General features: G+C 40.4%; 1 protein-coding gene across 4 annotated transcripts in view; it reads left to right on the forward strand.

Annotated features, from left to right (window-relative positions):
* klhdc8a (kelch domain containing 8A) overlaps window positions 1–6,955 on the forward strand; it is a 59,603-nt gene extending 52,648 nt beyond the window's left edge. For all 4 annotated transcript variants that reach the window (XM_040003164.1, XM_040003165.1, XM_040003168.1 and 1 more), the window contains 3 exons: window positions 572–673; window positions 1,283–1,431; window positions 4,736–6,955. In XM_040003164.1, coding sequence (XP_039859098.1) covers window positions 572–673; window positions 1,283–1,431; window positions 4,736–4,789 — 305 coding nt within the window. In that variant the 3' untranslated portion in view covers window positions 4,790–6,955. The remainder of the gene's footprint in view (window positions 1–571; window positions 674–1,282; window positions 1,432–4,735) is intronic.
* Window positions 6,956–23,326: the final 16,371 nt, after the last annotated feature.

The raw sequence follows: 23,326 nt of genomic DNA on the forward strand, positions 1-23,326 counted from the left end.
ACAGGCAGGGAGCTAGGGATGTACCCACCAATGTTCCAATCAGCAGATGACCTGCTCCACCAACCTCCTGAGCTACAGCCCGATAAGGCCTCCTAGATGCACTGAGGACTGAAACAGAACAAAGTCTCCCAGCAACTTGAAAGCTTGGCAACATACCTTACCAGCTCTGCAGTGAAATATGATGATATGACGGCTATGACAATGTTTCCGGCTGCGTCAGCCCAAATGATAATTTTTTTTTTTTTTTACTTTTTCAGTGTCCTAACACACATTCAACTAGACTCCCTCCCAACATTATTTTGACCCTCCTTTTCTCCGTTCCTGTACTTTGAATTCGTTATAACCTTTTTCTGTCCTTGTTGCCTGTGTGTGTGCGATCCTTGTCCTGGCTGCAGCTGCCTTGTGGGTGACCTGTTTGGGTAGGTCATCCTCTGAAAACTCAGCAGCATCCTATCTCGCTGAAGGTGGACTACGGTGCCACCAGACTTCACCTCATCTACTTTATGAGCTTGTGCACACACACAAACATGCTCACCCCAGCTGTCGCTTGTTATCCTTTCCCTTTTTTCAGGCACCTGGCTGAAGTCAGAGGAGACAGTGGCGATGAAAACAAAGAGAGCTGACTTTGCTGCTGCCTTCCTGCGTGGACGGATGGTGGTCGCAGGAGGACTTGGTAAGAGAGATGAACTGCAAACTAATTTCTGCTGATCAGCTTGATTGAAAAACCTACACACAAGGACTTGATGATTTGTAATCACTTTTTACTGCCTGAACACTTTGGATTGCTGGGCTTTAGATAGTCTGAATAAATTATCAGTGGCAGTTTTGTTAACTAAGCAAAATCCTGAAACTTCTCTGTAAACATGAGCTTCCCCTGAGAAATCTCCTGCACACCAGCAAGTATAACAAGGCCTCACAAGCAAGTTCAAACATTTGATACATTTTACTGTAACAATCAAGAGAAGATTATTATCTCCATTTGCAGTAAAGTATACTGTAATTTATACTGGCATGGCTCTCTTGTAGGACCTCCATGCCCTTCCACATGCATACATGAAAAGCCAAATACCAGGACAGCAGTAAGAAGATCCCAACACAGTACAGAGCAGCCATCAGTGACACAGATAAGACATTCAGTCAGAAACAGAATGAAAGGACATGTTGGGATAGACGTGGGTTGCAGACTAAATACATTTTAGTCTTAGCTTTGTAAACTGGATGTATAGAGGACTAGAATAAAGCATAGAGATTATTAGCTGAGCTGTTCTTCTCCATTCTTTAGGTCATGAGCCTTCAGCACTAGACACTGTGGAGGCCTTTCATGCTCAGAAGAAGAAGTGGGAAAGGTTGGCTCCAATGAACTTCCCCAGATGTTCCGCTTCTTCTATCGTCATCAGAGACCGCCTCCTGGTAGTGGGAGGAGTCAACCAGGTACACATGGACTTAGTGGGAGGGTTATGTATAGTCTGTAGAGTAAACCAGAGAATAGTTGCATTACCTCACCGCTGAACAATCAGGACAGCTGTTGGTATCCATAGTGACAGATGCTGTCTCTCATAAGCAACCCACAGTTCACCTGTTTATTTGTTTCTAAACCTCAGCAAGCAGCTGTGATTTCATGCCGAGCGGCACTCTGTGGTGAAGGACTAGTGAGGAGTAATACGTTCTGAAAAGGACCTTAACAGTCTGACTACCTGCTCACTGCACATCTGTCCCATTGAGATAGAGCCTCTGCTGATCTGAGCCTGCTTTACACAAAATAGCTGTAAGTGGGCTGAAAATAACATCCCCGCTCACACTGGTATTATTAGCAGATTCCCTATCCAGTTAAAAAGATCTTTATTTGCATTTCCATGCATTCTTCTTCTTGTCAAAACTTGGTGACTACATTACCCACAATGCAGCCATATTTTTTTTGCTTTTCCTGCTCCAGTGGCATCACCTGAGGACATTTGTCAGACTTCACGCAGCTCCCTCTGGGACCTCAAATGACTTTTTACAAAGTTTTTCCACACATGCAGTAGTACTCCTTGTTACCTGTAAACAGACTTTGATGTGTAAAAGCTCTGGAGTTTCCCTTCGAGCGCACTTTATAAAAAGCCTTTTTTGAAGTAATGTGAACAGAAAAACAAGCAGATCTCTGTTGTGTGTCAGGTTCTGAATTCAAATCCACAAACAGCAGCAAAAGCTCCCCTGGCAGGAACTCCACTGCTTAAATAGTGAAAGCAGAATTATACTATTTAATATCAGGTTCATAGTGAACGAGCTCACTGCCTTAGAGGCCTAGAGACCAGCCAAATAAAATCCCTCATCTGATTGCTTTGGTTGTTATAAGACTGCAGTGTTAACTTGTAGTTTGCATGAAAGATGCAGACCGGACTCACCTTTTACTCTTCAAGCTGTATTGGAACTTGAAGATGTTTGACACACGACGGAAACAGAGCATGTAGAACTTCACTGTAAAAGTAACATAGCAAAACCAACATTTTTCACTGCAGATCATTTATCTGGGTTTCAGGAGCTGGGCTGCCCTCCAAACACTCTACTTCAAATGATGCATCTATTAATTAACGTCCATTTATTTTTGTTTCACTGCTCCATCCTCCCTCCCCCTCTTCTCCGATGTCACCATCTCAGAGGTATTGGAGGATTTGTCATCCACATTTGGGGTTGGGATCCTCGGTAGTGAAAAGGTTGACCCACCTCTAGGCCTGTGTGACCGGGGCCTAACTCTGTATTTAACAAGGAAAAGGTTTCGTTTTCAAACACCACAAATCTATTAAGCGCAGCATGCATTTAAATGTAGTTTTAATTTAGCGGTGTTATTTTACATCACATACTCCACTAGTATTTATTTGACTTTTAAATAATCTGTCTGAGAATATATGTAGACTCCAAATCATTCAACCTCTGTTAATATGAGTAAGAAAACAGTATTAGCTGATAATAAGCAAATGTACACTGCACATTAATGGGAACCATTTGTCAGTGGAGCAGATTGTGAGATTCAGTATTCAGCATTTTTCCAATTATTTCCAATTAAACAGCAGTGCAGTGTTTTTCCTGCGTAGAGAAAGACCTAAAAGATGTTTTAGCAGAACAAAAAACACCAACAGTTTTTTTAATAACCAGTTTTTTTAATCGTACTCTTGATGTATTCAAGTATAAAAGACAGCGAGACACATAGAACTGTTAAATAAAGTAATACACTCACTGATCGACGCAAAATGACTGACTTGCATGTGCAGTCACGCTCCCGCCAGCCCCATCGGAAGGCTGAGTCCGATCTGGAAAAAGGCCAGAGTATTACTTCTAACTATTTACCTTTAAAATAAGTCCATCTCTTGCTTTGTCACCAGTCTGTGGTCCTGAGCAGTAACCTGCTCTGTAAAAGCAGCTCCAATTCACGAGTGATAGCCTGTCAACACTGAAGTGGGCCGTGCTACCAGCAGGCTAGGAGGAGCGGACATGTCCGCTGAAGGTAGTAAGTTTATTTCAGGTGAGGGAGGAGGAGGGTCAGGTAGCAGTCAATAACAAATTTATAGTCAACACAGTCGTATCTATTTTTATGCCCAGTTTCCAGGTTACGCTTGGAAAAGGTTAAACTCAGAATGGCATGGTAGTTACAGACATTGATCAGTTTTGACCATTTGATTAAATCCTGGATGGAGGAGATAGGATCTGGAAAGAGTACATTTAATAAACATAGCATCACTAAATGGAAAAAGGGGCACATTATGTCAGTGAAGGCAGGCTGACAACAGCAGAGCCACATCATCAGCACTTTCATACCTGCAGTCCAAGCTGCACCATCTGCTGGCAAGAACGAGCGACGCTTCAGTAGCAGCACATACACAAAGTTCAAGCCAGCATCATATATGCTTTCAACTGTTTCAACAGTCCGTGTATCACCACATCTGATGAGGAGCTTCAGTCAAAGTCAAAAAGACTTTATTTATCCCCAAGGGGCAATGTAAAGTCCATGTGAAGTCCATGTAAAGTCCTGTCCTCTTCTACGTACTGAAGGTTTAGATTTAAATGTATGCTTCCAATTCAGTTAATAGATGAAGAGATTGACAATGAAACAACACAACAGCACAAGTGCTTCATACACAGTCACAGAAATAAGCAATAAATACTCCTTAGACTGGCTGACGCAACTCACTAAAACAGCAGCACATATCTTAGCTAGTTTTTGTTTATTTTTCGTCATTTTTAGTGTTTTGTTTTTAGCTACTAGCACTAAAAACTGAGGGTTTTATTGCTGTGTTGAAATTTTGGACCAGTCTAGAGATTAATTCATTCACACATTTCCAGACGCTGTCAGTCATTGATGACAGATTTGAGTGGCTTAAGAAAGTCAGCCTGTACATAGAAAAATGGAGCACTGTGTAAAACTGTTGGAGAGGTTTTGTGTATAAAATGTCTCTTTCCCAGTTTTGTAAGTGCAAGCTGAGCCTTAGCTAAACATTGTTTCTGTTTAGCTACCAATTACCTGAAAGTGCAAATGGTTCATCCACGTGACAGACAATATTGGACATTTTAGAAATTGTGACACATCCAAAAAGATCATATTACATTAAAATGCTGTACATATTTACTAAGAATGGGAAGAAAAGTAAATTATTACATTGAAGTCAGGGACCAAATGTGTATTTTAATTTATTTCATATATCTGGATTTAGTTTCTATGGAGACATCTCTTCAGCCTTTGACGGTCAGTCTTTTCTTTCAGGTTCCCAGCTCGGCACACGAGATCCTCTACATTAAAGAAGAAGAGTATCTGTAGCCTGTAGTGACTGACGCCCAGATGATCGCAGATGATCGCAGATGATCGCAGATGAGCCGTGATTCCACTTCCTCCTTCCCGAACACCCGTTGTGACTGTAGTGCAATATTTAAGAACCATCACAAACGCTGAGAAATGAGTGCAAGTCTGGCTGCCTGATGTAATGTATCGGATAAGACTGCCCCCTGCTGGGCGTAACTGGCACTGAGCCCCACATGTCAGCACACAGATGCACAATGGAGGAGCTGGCTCTTTCTTTTTACCGAGCTGATCCTTGATACCTTTATGTATGCAACACTTCTACATTGTACACTGTAGTGCATACTTGAGGAAGGAACTATTTTGTAGCTATCGTGTCTATTCCTGTGGACAGAAGATACGTGGAAGATGTATTTATATTGCATATATAGCGGTTTCATATCTGCATTCATTTGATTTACGTGTAGCTTGCCGACTATTGAGCAAGGGTAGATTTCAATTTAGCTAAATGACACAACTGCAATCCTTATCTCTAATTTAATATGATCTAGAAACAGTTGAGTGTTTGGTTAATAAAATATTCAGTAACAACATTTGCACTGAATCAGTCAACACTGAGTGGGAGCTTTGCCTTCAATTATTTCTAGTGTAATGTGTTGTAGTAATTACACTCAGAATGCTGTAATAAAACTCCTCTGTGCTGTAATAGTGCACATTTGTGGCCAAATGTAACACTTTGCATCCATGAAATGAGACTTGTGTTAAATAACCGTGTTTTTTGTGGTTAAACTAGTTACTGAATTGCTGTTATAAGCAAAGGAAGGAATCCTGTGGGACTTACAGGATGATTGTAGACGTTTTATTCCTGCAGCAATACACTTTTTCTGCGTTTTATAATGTTGTGTAGTGCAGTAATATTGTAGTCGTCTCACTCAGGTTATGTTCTAGGTTGACTTTTGTTTGTCTGTTCTTGTAGCTAACAACAAAATCATCTCTTTGGTTTATGTTCTGTGACAGATGATTAATCTGTGGAGTTTTTATATTAATTGTGATGACAGTTCAGCCTTTGCAAAATGTTATCTCAGTCTGCACCGTGATCATGATCAGTCATCGTTCCTACATCCGATCATGCCACACTATAGTGTAAACATGTCATATTGTTATATTCAGTGAAATAAAAGTTTGTATTACACTTTTTTCCCCACAAGATGGCAGTGGTGACACATCATTCTGAGCCTACACAACACATTACAGCTGCATCACAGGCGGTCCATTTGTTCATAGAGACACGTTAATAGCCTGTTGACATTTAAAAAAATATTTAATTGCTGTTAAGAAATCTATTTCACTTTTGTTCAGTTAAAATGACCAGAAACACTGTTGATAACGTGGACGTGCATATGTTTGCTGCACAGCCACAGTGCAGATATCCTTAACCCCCATTGAAATGCCTTGAAATTCATTGTGTTTTGGTGGAGCTGCGTTTTTATTATTATTATTATTATTGTATGATGATTCCAATTACTGTTGAGCCTCTTTGAATATTTCCATGTGTTTGTGTGAAAAGTAATAAAATAGGTAATTGTGATTATGTAACTAAAATAATGAAATACAGTTATATATTATATTGTTTACTATATTTAATAAGACTCAGGTCAAGTTTTTTGCACCACTGGACTAACAATGACAGCAGCAGTCTGATACGGTGATTCATGGTGAAGAAGATCTTTAGCATATGAAGTGTAAGGTGTCGACCCTAGCTTTATCCCCGACCAATCAGAGGATGTCATTTTAGTTGATTGCCAATATTTCTCCCAAGTCTTGGCAATCAGGGAACAAAGGAAATAATCAGTCTAATTAAAAACTCACAGACAAACAAGATTAAGTCTGGTTGAGTCTGTTTTGCCTGTCTTCAAATACAGTTAGGCTTTAGATTTAGAACTCAGGTTAAAGTAAAAGGTAAACCTTATATCTTGACTGTTTTCACAAGAAAAACAGTCAAAACAGTCAAAAAACAGTCAAAACAGTCAAAAAAATGTGAGCTTTGCTCACTGACTGGGACAGGTGGGAGGGGACAGCAGGGAGACCAGGTGCCTGGAAACCACCTGCAGTGATCCTAATCCATCTGGTAGACAGTATGGCCAGCAGAAGGTTGTTACCAGGGACAGCGACTTTAGGTCAGTGCCCCTCAGCAGCTCAAAGGAGGGTGCTGAAGGGCGTCAAGGACCTAGCCTAGGTCCCATGGGGAAACCGAGGCCACGGCCCGCCTCTGGCTGGGACTGCAGGAACTGCAGGATGGCATCCGCTGTAGTCTCTTGGGGGTCCAATTGTGGACCGCGCACCTGAATATAACAATCCTGAGCGAGGGAGTAGGCAGCCCTGGTGGATCTGCACGGGGCTCCTGCAGCTTTAGCATATGGGCTGGCAGCCCTGGGTATGGAATTTCACCCTCTCAGGGGCTAGGCAGCTGCCAGAGCCCTGTGGGGAAGGGATAGGACAGAGATCCGCTCGCCTGGGACAAATATGTCCTTCCGAACTGGGAGCGCCCACAATGTCCCGGCCAAAAGCAACAGAACGCCGAAACAGAGAATATGTGGAGCCAGAGGGGGGGCCACTGGATAGATAGGGTCCTACAGCCATCCTGCTGATCCACCATTGCCTGTGAGACACCCACTTTTCCCATCTTTGCCCTAGGCATGTCAGGGAAGTGGAGACCAAAGTCAGCATCCTCCTCCTGATATCCACCCTACTGTCTCCTGCCCAAGGACAGGGGCAAGGTAGGAGCCGCTGGAGGCTGGCCTGGCCTCCCAGCAGAGGGAAACTGCAGGTGGATGCCCTGGGTCATGAGCACGACGCGAGATACACCCCCAGAGCAGACCAAGCCACCCTGTGCTGCCCGGCAGAGAGGGAATGGCCAGAGGAAAGCCAAGCCTCAGCTGCACATGCCTCCCCGTTTCTGGTGCATGCAGATGCTATGTCTGTAAAAGGTCTCCACCTTTGAGGTCCCCAGGGCCCTATGCTGGAACCTTAGAAGCCACCTGGTGTGTGGAAGACCTGGGCAGGCCACTTGTTATCTCTTGTGCAACACCGTGGCTGCCTCGAGCCTGTTGCAGGAGTTGGGCTGTCCCTGGGCCAAACATGACTGCAGAGTCGACAGACAGTCTCATCAGAAAGTCCTGGTCGTCCAGCTGGAGCTGGGACTGAGAGCCAAAGATGGCACCGCAGCACCCACAAAGAGGCCAAGGCGCTACCTGTAGCGATAGCAGGCTCCTTCGTGAGGGAAGCCAGGTGAGTGGAGGCGGCTGCAGATTGCCTATATCACTGCTGACAGGTTTTTAGAGACGATGCTTTTTCAGGTAAGGCCTTGTATATTCCAGCAAGACAATCCTAAACTGCATACTGCATCTGTTACAACAGTATGGCTTTGTAGGTAAAAGAGTCGAGCTTCTGCCTGTAGTTCACGCTTTTCACCAACTGAAAACATTTGGAGCCTCATGAAAAGAAAAATATGACAAACAAGACGCAGAAGTGTTAAACTGTAGCCTGGATCAAAACATAAATGGGATAATTTCCTTCTACCAAAAGTCCAGAACTCAGATCTGATTTCATTTTTCAGATGTTAAAAAATCTGAAAAATGAAATCACAACCCTGTGTTTGTCCCTCTGTCAGCAATGACGCATACATTTCATTTCCATTTTCATGAAGCAGCTGTTGGTTTATAGCATTTATCCCATGAAGGACACAATTTTTTTTATTGTAGCCATTACCTTCAAATGCTCACACATCATTTGGTTGAGTTGAATTTGTGTTAAAAACAATATGATTTCATAATAGAAGCTTGAGTGAGGGTGAGTAACTATTAAGGATGCAGACTAATAGTTCCAAAGAGTCACTGTACTGATTTACACTGTTAAACATGTTGTAGACAGCTCTTTAACAAATGATATATTGCTTATAGTTTAGGTATGCAGTATAAAGACACACTGTTTAGCCACACTATTAAAGCACACCCTTGCTTTATATACATGTCAGCAGCTCAGACCCATAGGGGCATGGAAAAAGATTTGATAGGTATCCGGTGTTATTCGACACCATGACTTTGTGGAACCTTTTGTTTGTTTAGGTTTGGGGCCGGGCCTCTGTGAATCAGACATGTTCCTATTCATCCAGCAGATGCAAAGTCACAGCAGAATATTACAAGTCTGAATGTCAGCATAGTGCCTTAGCTTCTTTGTTGTGCGTCCAAGATGTTCTTGAGCCTTCGTACACTGTCATGAGCAGTATTGTCCTGCTTGGGGAGACCACTCCTGCTGGGGGTGTCCTTACCATGTTTTTGTTCTGTAACATATGATTTGGGTATTACATGTGGTTTTCCAATAGAATATCATAAAATAACAGTAAATAGGACTTTTATATTCTATTTGAGAACTCAAAGGATATTCTTTCTATACTTTTTGTACATGAGTATTTTTTATGTAACATTCACATTGCAACAGATGCATCTGAGACCAATATGGGGTTAGTATCTTGAATGGAGACCCAGGAGCACCCAGGAATTGGATCACCAACCTTCCAATCAGTAGATGACTTGCTCCACCTCCTAAGCTACAGCTACTCAGCAGTTTACACCATGAAGCCAAAGCTACTTCCTACTATCGGTTCACCTGGTCTCCTTGGGATTTACTGGAACTATGTCATGAATTTAATATCTAATACTTTAATAATAAAAGGTAGTTTGAACACCCTAACATGAATGCTGCTTTAATGTTCCCATCCTTTTTAGCCAATGAAATGGAGCAAACAGCTGAAATCCATACTTCTACCAGTCCTCCACCATGGCCTACCACCACACTGGTGCTCGTTTCACAGGACTTTGCAGTGGGTGGAATCAGGCTCAGGCCTGGGAATGCACTTACACTTCTAATGAATGTACATGTTACTCTGTACAACTGTGTAACTCACTAGTGTGCTTTTAATAGTCAGACAACAGCAGCGCTCTATACAATAATCTGTATCTGATTCTGGCCAATACGTTATTTATAGTAAAAACAATACAAATCACCAGATTTACCCTTTCAAGACTGGACACACACACACACACACACGCACACACACGTTCTCTCTGTCAAGCCAAGTTTTTGCTGAGCATCTATCTATTCATTGATCAAACAGGATGTTGTGGTGGCAGGCTACCAATGAAAATTTGTTGTTTTACAAAAAAGTGATTTAAAGTTTAACTACATTTGTGTGTGAATGTGTGGATGATTGTGTGTAGTGTAAAGCACTTTGGGGTCCTTAGGACCAAGTAAAGCGCTATACAAATACAGACCATTTACCATTTACATTTCCGTTTTCTTTAACACACTGTTAAATTAATATAACACTAAAACAGACAGGCTGTGTCTAACTACTGTCTGACGAATTTCTTGCATAATTTTTTTTAAATTTAACAATAATCAGACCTCACAGAATGATCACTCAGCACTGCAGTTGCACTTAGAGGTTAATAAAGTCAGTCGGCTTTTTGCACTCACGAGTATTGCATTTTAAAAAGTGGCACATTAGAGTTATTAAAAAATGTATCAGACCGCTGCTTAATATAAGGTTTAGTGCAGAGCATTGATAAGTACTAAAATAGTTTGCTATGTTTCTATAATGGCTAATCCACCAATAAGCACAAGCTTCCTTACACAAGGAAACAAAATTATATTTTTAATGGTAAAATTTAATTATTGTTGTTAACCAAGAATCTTACAATTACAGTTATTTTATTTCAAATTACAGAAATTTTACCTTTAGTGGTTCAATGTCATGCTTCATTGCTGTGTTTTAAATTCTATCACTCCATCAGTCAGGGTCACAGGCTGACTGATGGAGCCCATCAGGCTGATGGAGCCCATCGGTTTTTACATTTTGAAAATCTACTGATGCAGCAAAGGAAAGTGACACTTTTTTTTATTTTAGAGAGGCGTATTAAAATATTCCAGATCGTGATTAAAGAAAGTGATATTTTTTCTTTTCTGACACAACAAGTTGTTGAACGAATGTGTCTCATTGAAGTGACACTAGTGAAATACATGTAACCTTTGTGTTTGGTGCCCAACAAAAAGTAGAAAATCAGCTATTTTCTATTAGAATTCAGTTTTGATTCAGCATGTGAGAGTTGAAAATCAGAGCTTAGGCTTCGTTTGTTTCCTTTTACAAAATGCTCTGATGACTTATAGACATTTCTTCCTGTTTAAATCCCTTCACTTCACCAAGAGCTTGCTCACAGGGCATCATTTGAATGTTAAGGTTTTCTCTGTATTATTACCTTACAATGTAAAACAGCTTGAGGCAACTGTTCTTTTGATTTGGCACTATATAAATAAAACAGAATTGAACTATAGGAGACTTCAGAAGGCATTATCACAGGCATTTTAACACAGCAACAATCTGAAAAATAATTTCATACTATAAACAAACCAATTCAAGTTGGATCCATACAGAAGGCAGTTATTCTTGTAGGACTGACAGTTCAGACTGTGGTACTGGGAAATGTTTCTTAATGGTAAATTTGGTTTTCTGTTAAATTGATTCCTTAATTCCTTTCCTATTAACCTCCTGAAGGTTCCTGAAATTGATACTGAACTCTTATCGCTTATAGTGGAGTTGACACTGCAATGGTCTGGTGCTGCTCAGGCAGGCAGAGAGAATGGAAACTTCTTAAGAGGATTCTGGAGCTAAGAGGATTCATTCTTAGATTTAGTTCACATGATGCAGTACATTGAGTTTATACAGTGAATCTAAAGATGTTTTCTAAAGAATGGCAGACAGTATATTTATGTGATTACAGTGAAGATGTGTAGGCCAACACATTGAGTCATGTTCGGTGACTCTGCCTTGGTATTTGAAGAGAAACTGACAAAGAATCATGTGACAACAGTTATTCAACACCTGGGGCCCTTGGTTTTCTGGTTTTCTCTTAGCTCATCAATTCTTTTTAGGTTTTGAGAAGTGATTAAAATTCATGTTCTGTATTATTTTATAGTTTTCTTTGGGGTGTTATTTTGTACCTTTGTGCTTGTGAGTTTTGTTATTTTCTGATGCGTGTTACTGCCTTCTTTTCATTTTTCCTGTAGTTCTTAGTTTAGCTGTAGATGACTTTATTCATTTATCTCTCAGTCAATCAAAGACACGTACTGAGATATGGTTAATTTGGTAGAATGGAGGATAAACTTTTCTTAAACCATACCCTGTAGTTTTGGTACCAAACCTTACTACACTGTGACGGGAACCTGAAGAGAGGACCCAAAGGCACCTCTGCCTAAGCCCCAATACAGGAAACCACAGCACGTGTTTAGATGTGCTATATCCATGTTCTCAGGAAAGCAACTGAAACTGTAAGGCAGACCTACACATTATCTGGCAAGTGTTTAAATGCTGTGTAAGAACCGTGTAAATATATAACTTAGAGCTATACTATGAATAAGATGGTCAAAGGAGCTTGCAAAGAACTGAAGAAGCTTCTCGGATGAGAGGTGAAACGTCTTCAAGTAACTTAAAGAAGTCCAGACGCTTTGCAAGCTCCTTTGACTACGATGACCTGGATAACTGAGAACCTTCACAGACATATGAATAAGATGCCTTTGTGTAATGTGTAAGTGTAAAATGAATGGTGCATGGTTGTCAACTGTGAAAACTTTGTATGAATGAATAAGATCTAGGCTCACATTTTAAACAGCCACGCAGACACTATCTTTATAATCTCAGTATCAGATTCAATTAGCAACACATTTGAGCCAATCGTCTTTGACAAACTGATCCCAGTGGTATGTTAGACAGTTGGCTGTGATAGTGTCTGATTCTTTTCTTCCAGCTCTGTTGATCCTTCATACCCTGTACTCTAAAAAGTTTCAGATATCAGTATAATTAAATAATTCATTCTGCAAATGCCTACTCATGGTATAGACAGGTCACGATAACTAAAAAAGTCAAAAAGTCTTAAAAGGTGTTAGTTTACTTGATCTTGGAAGCATGATGCAGAGATAGACCGAGGATTACGGTAAAACTTTGATTCTCCGGTAATAAATGTTTTGATTTTTACACAGGTCTCCCAATAACTGTATATAAAATCTGATGGGTGACACCTTTTGCACTTTGCACCTTTCATACATAAAAACACACCACTGATTCAGTGACTAGTTAGAATGTAACAATTTTAATCGCAAAGGTATTCTGTAAACTGTAGCGATGGAGCGCACACATGGAACAGTGGGACCCTGTTTATTAACTGACGGGTATGTGTAACTACGTCAGCTATGAACATTCTTTGCTTCAGGTTACAACCTGAGAACAAACCTGAATAGATGTTGTCTCTAGTGAAATAAGAAAAGCCACACCGCTGTTTGCCAGTGAAGAATAAAGAGCTAACAGAATGAAGTTGTGTTGGTCTGGACATACAGTATAGTATGTGGTGCCTCTGGCGGTTAATGATCCTCCAGCCTACTTCCAAACCAGGAAGTGAGGTGAGAAGGGAAGACAAAACAGCACTGGGCCCCAGCAACGTCTCGGCAAAGTGGCTGCCCTTGGCAACACCAAGGCGGTCTGTGCCAGTTTTAGCCCACTTCTGTCCCTGGGCTTCTTTGAGCCCAGAAGAATGTCAGGGGGGAGATTTGGAAAGCTTCCCTCAGTTCAGGATGAATGGCTGTCCCCCGCACTCTCTCCCATCCCCTTCAACCTTCCTCCTCTACTCTGAAGGGAGAAGCAGAAAACTGTGGCAGGCTTCAGTTGGAGTGCTGCCTTCTTCTCCTCACTACATCCAATGGTGAGGGCTCTATCACTACCATCATCCAATCATTTCATTCCATCAAAGTATTTCTCCTGAAGGACACAGTCACTACTTGTGACTCATTTTTAGGTTTTCATCATTATCCCTCTTTGTAATAGTAACACTGCACTCAGAAAGTTCATTTCTGGCATCTGGAGTAAAACTAGATGCCCTAAAAGATGACAGAACATGTGAGAAATGCACATATTTAGGTTATCATCACACAAATCCGGATTAGTTATAAAACAGATCTCTTATATTTGTAAAATAAATATTGTCAATATATTTTGCCCAAGTAATCTTGGTACGCAGACCGGAACAACCAGGAATTTAAACACCAACCTTCCACCTAATAGATGAGCTATGCTACCTCCTGAGTTACAGCCAACCCAAGTAAGACCCATCCTTCCATTGATTTTCTTTTGCTTATCTGGGTCTAGGTCTCAGCGGCAGCAGCCTAAGAACAGATTCCCAGACGTCCTATAGTCGCTTAGTTGTTCTGTCCCTTTTTGGTCACTACCCGAGTGTAACTACAGGGGTCCAACAAAGAATGGCCACGCATCATACTGATGTCTTCGGAAATTTATTTCTCTCTCTCTCTCTCACTCTTATTGTCTTCAGACACCGTGAAAACTGAAGAAACACAAAGTTTACAACATAAATGTTTTGAGCTTATCAGTCTCTCATATCAGTGTCCATAAACAGTCTTGTGCAAGCAGAACAGAGAAAATGCACAATAATGGATATCACAAAAATGTCCTCTCATTACCACTGTAGAACACGTATGCAACATTATACAAACAATATACATGAAACCATACCGTGTGCGCCTCTTGGACCACATGCAGAATAACATTAACGCTGAGGCTGTAGATGCATCTGTAGCCACGTATCCATGCTAGCTCCACAATGCCGTGATTGTGCTCTCAACCAAACTCTGGTCATGTGACAATTACAAACTTTACCTCATACAAACTTTACAGCACTTTACATATTTAACAAACCCATATTTTGTAATCACATATTTTAGACATGTTTTTTAATTAATGTTACACTTTTATCATCTTACTCTTATAAATAAATGAACTAAATTAAGCATGAATCTATCACAGAAACACAAAATAACCAACTTTATTTTAACTGTCTCAGGGACAGTTACACCGAGTCTATGACCATAGGTGAGGGTAGGGACGTAGATCGACCAGAAAATCGAGAGCTTCGCTTTTGTGATCAGCTCTCTTTTCACCATGACAGACCAATATAGTCCCCGAATCACTGCAGATGCCAACCCAAACTGTCTGTCAATCTTCCCACCCTTCTCCCCTTACTCATGGACAAGAACCTGAGATGTTTAAACTCCTCCTGTAGGGGCAGCAGATTTTGAGGTGCTAATTCTCATTCCCACAGCTTCACAGTCAGCTGCAAACCTCTCCAGTGCGTGTTGGAAGCCACCACCTGATGAAACGAACAAAATCAAATCATCTGCAAAAGGAGATGTGATTCTGAAGCCACCACTTTGTGGTTTTTAATAAACATGGGCAGGTTTTGGAAATGTGAGATGTTCTAAGATCTTCTGCTTAAAGGGAGATGGATGCCATCTGTCCTTATAACATCTAGTTTTTCCCATAAAATATTCCAGTTATCTGTCAAGCCCATTATTGGACACTCGGAAAGACAGCAGTTTAAGGAGAACATGTAGCTAAGTGTGTCACTATTGGTCCAGCTGGGGAGGAGACCAGCTTTAAGTCTATAAAGTCACAACTCTTAGACACAATTCTCACTTTGGATATAAACAGAAGGATGGAGAGTGTGCTGAGCAGTAAAATAAATATATGATTTTTTTTTTTACTGCTCTGTGTGCTTGTGGTGATGAAGTTACCAAATTAGCGATCATTTGGAGAAATATTGACTTATATTTGCAGCAAGAGTTTTGCAATTTATGGTTATATTTTTTGTATTCTTTATGGATCTCTGTCACCTGTTCTACTAATAAAGTCTCTGACTGGAGTAGGCAGTACTCAGTTAATCCATTTTGTGTAGAAGAAGAGTCAAAAGGCATGTCAAATAACCCCTTTCATGCATATGCACACAGAGCCTGGAGCAGAAATAATGAGTTAGGAAAGTCTATAATGACTGTTATAATAAGTAATAAATCAGTAATAAATCAGTGTCTCCAACTGGGGTTTTAGGGTTTGTCGGGGAAATTAATGCAAAGAAAGCCTGGCTATGCTGAACTGGCTTCATGGTATATCGTACCAGGTTCATCTTTGAACCTTCCTCTGGATAAGGACTGATGTTTAGCTATGTGATCCTGTTCATCACATGAGAGAAAACTTATCAACACAATGATAAAACTGAAAAAGGTATGGCTCACTGAAACATCACACACACATTTAATGGGATCAACAAAGCTGTTGTCATTCAGCTGAATGTAAAGGCTTGATTTGACTTTTCTTGGATTAATTTGGGATCAAAGTGTAAAGGGAAAGCGTGTGTCTTGATGTATGATCACCAACTCTTGTAGTAAATGAGTTCCGAACATTCAAATGATTGATCCAGCAGAGAAGTGCAGGATGAAACAAGTGTTAAAAGAAGCAGTGCAATGATTAAAAAGTTAGACAGACAAAATCTGAACAACAACAAGACTTGCTATAAGTAGAAGAACAGACAGTAACAAACAGCCATACCCATTAACTGTCTTGTCCTGTGAACATGTGTGGACTTATGGGTGTGTAAAGAGTAACCTCCTGCAGGCAGCACTTGGTTCACTCATTAAAGAAAACAGAAATCACATCATGGAGAGACAGAAAACTGGAAATCGCTGACAAAAATAGTTCATGTCAGGTCAGAAGATCTGTGGAACGCAAGTCCTTTCTCTTCTTAAACGACCATGCCAGTTTTTTCATCGCATTGCAGAGAGACTGATTTGTTTGGCAGTTTTTATGTTTAGCATTTATTAATTCAACAAAATGACATAACAGCAGTTGATGAAAGGCTGGAGGACAGCATTAGTCATTGTCATGTTTGTACCTGCTCCGGATGATTATTCCTGTTTTAAAATTTTGTTTTGAGGGGGATTTTTACATTCCTAATAACATTACACTGACTGACACATGCGCTTGCTAACCAAGAAGCTTGCTAACCTAGCTAACTATCACTTGCTAGCTGATAAGGTGATGTATGGTTTGCAGGACCAGAATACCAAATGGCAAACTAAGCACTGGAAATGACACAGTGGAAATTAATAAAGATTTCACTGCTGATAAAAGACAGGATGTAGCGTTATACCGGATGGCAAATGCATCTGTTTGGTTTTTTGTACAGTGTGTTGTAAGAGGGTTACAGCTTCCATGTTCGTTCTCTTTACACTGTTGGAAATTAAAGCTCAGTTTTCACACTTAATGTGTGTCATAGTTAAAGTGCCAAAGTACAAAACATGTGTAGCTAAGGTCTGTATTCTAATAGCAGTAGATGTATAAAGTTATGCGAGGGTAATGACAATTAACATAACCTCATTCAGCTTTGACTTCACTGCTCTCATGCCCACTACCATCTTCTGAGAAACACACACACACACACACACACACACACACACACACACACACACACACACATATACCCACAACAGGGACTTTTCTGTACTGCGCAAATAAAGTTGTTTCCATAAATTATGCAACAGAGCTGCTGCAATTTATTGCTGCAGTATAGAAATGTTTACATGGTCGTGGTGACTGAAGAGGATCTGCAGAAACAGACAATACAAAAAATAGACACAAAGCCATCAACTGGTGGCCAGACTTGTACAAACATAACAAGCAATAACACTTACCAGCTAAAGATGGTGGTTTTTATTAAATAGCATGAAATGTTTTCATTCAGCTCAAATAACAGTGCTAATGACAGAAACTGACTGTAAGCACAGATTTATTAAAATAGTCTATGTTCACCTTTCTCTGCTGCCACTGCTTCAAATTGGAGTGATTCTTCTTTTAATCTATGTCGTGCATGTCGTGTACTGTTATTCCTCTCTGTACCCGAGGCACTATTTCAGCCTAATAACTACCAATCAATGTGTCTCTGCTGCTTTGCCAGAGCAATCACTTTGACTGAGCTAATGTTGAAAAAGCACAGAGAGGAATGACTGTTCCAAACAAGCAGCAAGTCTCATTTTAGTAAAGTGTGCCAATTTTAGACTGGATCATGTCTAAATTGTGTGTATCTATGTTTGTGTTTGAGCAGAATTTGATCTTCGAAATCTAATCACGATGCGTGTGTGTGCATGTGGAGTAAGCAGTGAATAAGCATTTTCTGCAGAGCCATCCTTAGCATCTCTGTATCATTATGGGTGCAGCTGTTTCTGCTGTATCCCATTAACTGTGTATGAATCACTACTGATGGTCAAGGACTCTTTAGTACCTATTATCATTCAGCTTTTAAGCAGGGACAGATACATTTCAGTGCAACAGAGATGGTGATGATACAGCAGTATGAAGACATGGACTTATCTTAACTTCAATAATTTCTTCGTCCAAACCATCAACGTGTCTTTTAGACCCCATTCCTACAAAACTGCTCAAAGAAGTCCTGCCATTAATTAATTCTTCAATCTTAAATATGATCAACCTATCTCTAATGATCGGCTATGTACCACAGGCCTTCAAGCTGGCTGTAGTTAAACCTTTACTCAAAAAGCATCTCTAGACTCAGCAGTCTTAGCTAATTATAGGCCAATCTCCAACCTTCCTTTCATATCAAAAATCCTTGAAAGAGTAGTTGTCAAACAGCTAACAGATCATCTGCAGAGGAATGGTTTATTTGAAGAGTTTCAGTCAGGTTTCAGAGCTCATCACAGCACAGAAACAGCTTTAGTGAAGGTTACAAATGATCTTCTTATGGCCTCTGACAGTGGACTCATCTCTGTGCTTGTCCTGCTAGACCTTAGTGCAGCGTTCGATACTGTCGACCATAATATCCTATTAGAGCGATTAGAACATGCTGTAGGTATTACAGGTACTGCACTGCAGTGGTTTGTATCATATCTATCTAATAGACTCCAGTTTGTGCATGTAAATGGAGAGTCCTCTTCACACACTGAGGTTAATTATGGAGTTCCACAGGGTTCAGTGCTAGGACCAATTCTGTTTACATTATACATGCTTCCCTTAGGCAGCATCATTAGAAGACATAGCATACATTTACACTGCTATGCTGATGACACCCAGCTCTATCTGTGCATGAAGCCAGATAACACACACCAGTTAGTTAAACTGCAGGAATGTCTTAAAGACATAAAGACCTGGATGGCCACTAACTTTCTGCTTCTTAATTCAGATCAAACTGAGGTTATTGTACTCGGCCCTGAAAAGCTTAGAAATATGGTATCTAACCAGATTCTTACTCTGGATGGCATTACCTTGGCCTCCAGTAACACTGTGAGGAACCTTGGAGTCATTTTTGACCAGGACATGTCCTTCAATGCACATATTAAACAAATATGTAAGACTGCTTTCTTCCATTTGCGCAACATCTCTAAAATTAGAAATATCCTGTCTCAGAGTGACGCTGAAAAACTAGTTCATGCATTTATTACTTCCAGGCTGGACTACTGTAATTCATTATTATCAGGAAGTCCTAAAAACTCACTGAAAAGCCTTCAGCTAATCCAAAATGCTGCAGCAAGAGTGCTGACAGGGACTAGAAAGAGAGAGCAGATTTCTCCTGTTCTGGCTTCCCTTCATTGGCTTCCTGTTAAATCCAGAATTGAATTCAAAATCCTGCTCCTCACATACAAGGTCTTAAATAATCAGGCCCCATCTTATCTTAATGACCTTGTAGTACCATATCACCCTATTAGAGCGCTTCGCTCTCGCTCTGCAGGCCTACTTGTTGTTCCTAGAGTATTTAAAAGTAGAATGGGAGGCAGAGCCTTCAGTTTTCAGGCCCCTCTTCTGTGGAACCAGCTTCCAGTTTGGATTCAGGAGACAGACACTATCTCTACTTTTAAGATTAGGCTTCAAACTTTCCTTTTTGCTAAAGCATATAGTTAGGGCTGGACCAGGTGACCCTGAATCTTCCCTTAGTTATGCTGCAATAGACATAGGCTGCCGGGGATTCCCATGATGCATTGAGTTTTTCCTTTCCAGTCACCTTTCTCACTCACTATGTGTTAATAGTCTCTCTGCATTGAATCATATCTGTTATTAACCTCTGTCTCTCTTCCACAGCATGTCTTTTATCCTGTCTTCCTTCTCTCACCCCAACCGGTCGCAGCAGATGGCCCCACCCCTCCCTGAGCCTGGTTCTGTCGGAGGTTTCTTCCTGTTAAAAGGGAGTTTTTCCTTCCCACTGTTGCCAAAGTGCTTGCTCATAGGGGGTCATATGATTGTTGGGTTTTTCTCTGAAGCGCCTTGAGGCGACTTTTGTTGTGATTTGGCGCTATATAAATAAAATTGAATTGAATTGAATTATCTATCTATCTATCTATCTATCTGTGTGTGTATATATATATATATATATATATATATATATATATATATATATATATATATATATATATATATATATATATACATACATACATACATATATATATATATGTATATATATATATATATATATATATATATATATATATATATATATATATATATATAATTTTTTTTCCTATGACAAACACTGAGCATCAGCCTCAGTAAAACTGCGCTAGGTTAATATAACAGAAACAAGAACTGGGACATTTGTTGTCTTATCTGTTTTCTGATGATTCTGAGGAGGAAAAAAAAGGAGCATTTTTGTGAAACCGTGACCAGAAGCATACAAAATGTCCTGTATGTCAAAAGAGTTCTTTGACATTTTAATTTTCCTGTTTTCATCACCAGATTGTGGACAATGGCGATGGTGTATAATATTGGTAATCAAGGGAAATGATCGTGAAGGACCTTCCAGTTTTATGAAATCTACTGAGTAACTGCAGTATTTTCATGGACTGGCCTTCCCTTAAAAAAAATCCAACCTCCTCAGGATGGCAGTGTACATCGCTCCGAAACCAGTGAGCATTAATGGTGCCTACACAGAAGTGCAGGTTACCCGTGGAATCTGCATTAATGTGCTTCTCTAAAATAAACTGTATTCTCCATGGAATTCATGTAAACTGAAACTAATGCCTTTAAGTTTAAGTTAATTTCAGATAAAAACATAAATGCTGGAAAAACTCAGTAACAACAACAGAGGAGTGGGTCCACCTACAACGCAGATTGCAACACATGCACCAGTCATAGCAGAGACATCAAAAAATGTCAGTGTGTATGTTGCATGTACACATTAAAGCACTAGCAATGAATAGATGAAAAATGCAGAAAATAGTAATATGAATTGTGCTTAAATGCAATTTCTGCAGCTGCCTTATTTACACTGGCACAATATTGTGGTGCAAACTGTAAAAAGTGATCTGTTCCAGGAAGCCACTCTGCTAAGTTATCTGAAAACCCCTCATATCTAGATCACAGAGCTGTTCCTGGTTGCACTGATTTGCTTCCTGGAAACCCCCACCCCGCCTTTAGACATCTTAAGATAATGCTCAGTAATTTCAGTCAGTTTTTTATCTTTCATATCCAGAACAAAAGCAAATAGTCATTCATGTAAACAAGGTTAAATTCAGCTTTGAGCCATGAAAGGTGACAACATCTGGCCTTTTACAGACAAAAGTAAAACAAAGCAACAACAAATGACTTAATAAAATCTTAATAACATCTTTAAGTTTAAGAAAGAATTCCTGCAAGAGCTGTAAGACTAATGTCGCTCATGTATTTGTGCACTAAGTCCAAAACTAATCACACATCCTGATGCTCATGGAAAACAATATGCAATCAGTATGCATGAATGAGCCCTGCGACAGACTGGCGACCTGTCCAGGGTGTACCCTGCCTCTCGCCCTATGACAGCTGGGATAGGCTCCAGCGCCCCCCGCGACCCTGAAAAGGATAAGCGGAAGCGAATGGATGGATGGATGCATGAATGAATAAAATTGTAATTGCCAAATTGCTACAGCATGAGTAATCTGACCGCAGAGTGAAAGTGCAGCTTCCTGTTCACCTGCAAGCCTGCGTAAGTACACATCCAATGGATGTTTCTGCTGTGTGCAAACAGGCTCAGCTCAGAGGGGCAGGGTGTGGATGGATTGCAGCTTTTGCCTGCTGGGTGATCCTGGTGCTGCTGAGCTGAACTCCTGCTGTAAAGCAACAGGCAAACAGCACAACAAAGCTGCTGCTTCTCCGGGGACATTATTAGAGATGTTGTTCTACAGGAACATCAGGAGGAGGCAGATAACATAAACACACATCCACACATACTGTACAAGCACTTGTTTTGTTTTTTGTTTTTTTCTTAAAGTGTATTGGTATTTCTGTAGTACATAGCATTTCAAAAACTAACAAAAACTAATAACAGTAGCAAAACAGTGCAATCCAGTAGAAAGTAGAAAAAATGCCTCCAAAGTGAGTGTAGTTTAAACTGGCAAACTAGTGTAATCCTGTTAGTACAATAGCAGTTTCAGTTTATTGTTTTGGTGTTGAGGAGCTACAGCTTTATGTTTCCTTTCTGTGTTGCAACACTTATAAACAGCAGCTGCTGCCTTCAACAACAAGCCTGCTGTACACTACCTTCTGAATGACAGGAGGAAAACAGAACCATTAAACATTATTTCTTAATGTTTTAACTTTGTTGAGCTGGCAGGTCTGTGTACTGACAAGAGACCAAAAAGGTTATCTGATATAAATTTACATTTCAGGTCACAAACCTATTAGAGCAGTTTGGCTTCTTCTAATGGGGATTAGTGTTACATAAAAGAGGCCCAAAGATGGAGCCTTGCGGAACTCCACAGGTGAGTTTAGAAACTTTGTTCAACACATCTCTGTTTCAGGGCTGTGGACCAAAGTCACAAATCTTGAAAGGACACTTGTTTTTCTTGAGACCTAAGATCTTTTTTTCCTTTTTATTAGGCTATCAGTCATGTGTGTAGATAGTTCATTACATGCGAATCTTTTCAGAATGTACATTCGTCCTCCCCACCATCACCAAGTGCTTGCTGATAACAGTGAAATTGTTGGGGTTCTCTCTTTAATGTTACACTGTTGTTGTGAAGTGATACATTAATATAACTGAACCGAAGCCCACTTGAAATGAAATTGGCCCACAAATAAAATGAGTTGTCTACCTTTTTTTTGTTTTGTTTTACTCATTACAGGTTTTAAAATAAATATTGTAGTAGTATCATAATAATGATGCAGTACTCTGTATATTTTTAAATAATGTGGGGTTTTGTGTCACCTTTACACATTTTACAACCATATCAGTTCTAACCGTTCCTGCTTTAGGTCACATTGGTGACATTTCAAAACTTTCACTTATGCAAGCTGTCCTTTCCATGGTGGTGGATCAGTGACTAAATTTGCCCCAGATTGGTCAGACTCATACAGACCGTACTCATACCCCTGCCAGCCCATTCATTGAGAAATCAAGCTCTACTGTTAAACTAAAACTGCAGTCTCCGCGCGGTGGTAGTAAATTAGTGGCTTGTGGAAGAGACTGGCACGGCATGGGCACACACTGGGTAGAGGTTGTGGGGGGCTTGTGCGCAATGGAAACCAGAGGGGTGGAAGGTCGGTAATGGAGGGGAGGGAGGTAAAGGTGGGGCGGGGGTCTATATCGACTATCCAGATTGTGGAGGGAGGGCCCGCCTAGTGGCTTCCTG

Source organism: Simochromis diagramma, unplaced genomic scaffold (genome assembly GCF_900408965.1).
Source record: "Simochromis diagramma unplaced genomic scaffold, fSimDia1.1 OVJJ01000646.1, whole genome shotgun sequence".
NCBI classification, from domain to species: Eukaryota; Metazoa; Chordata; class Actinopteri; order Cichliformes; family Cichlidae; genus Simochromis; species Simochromis diagramma.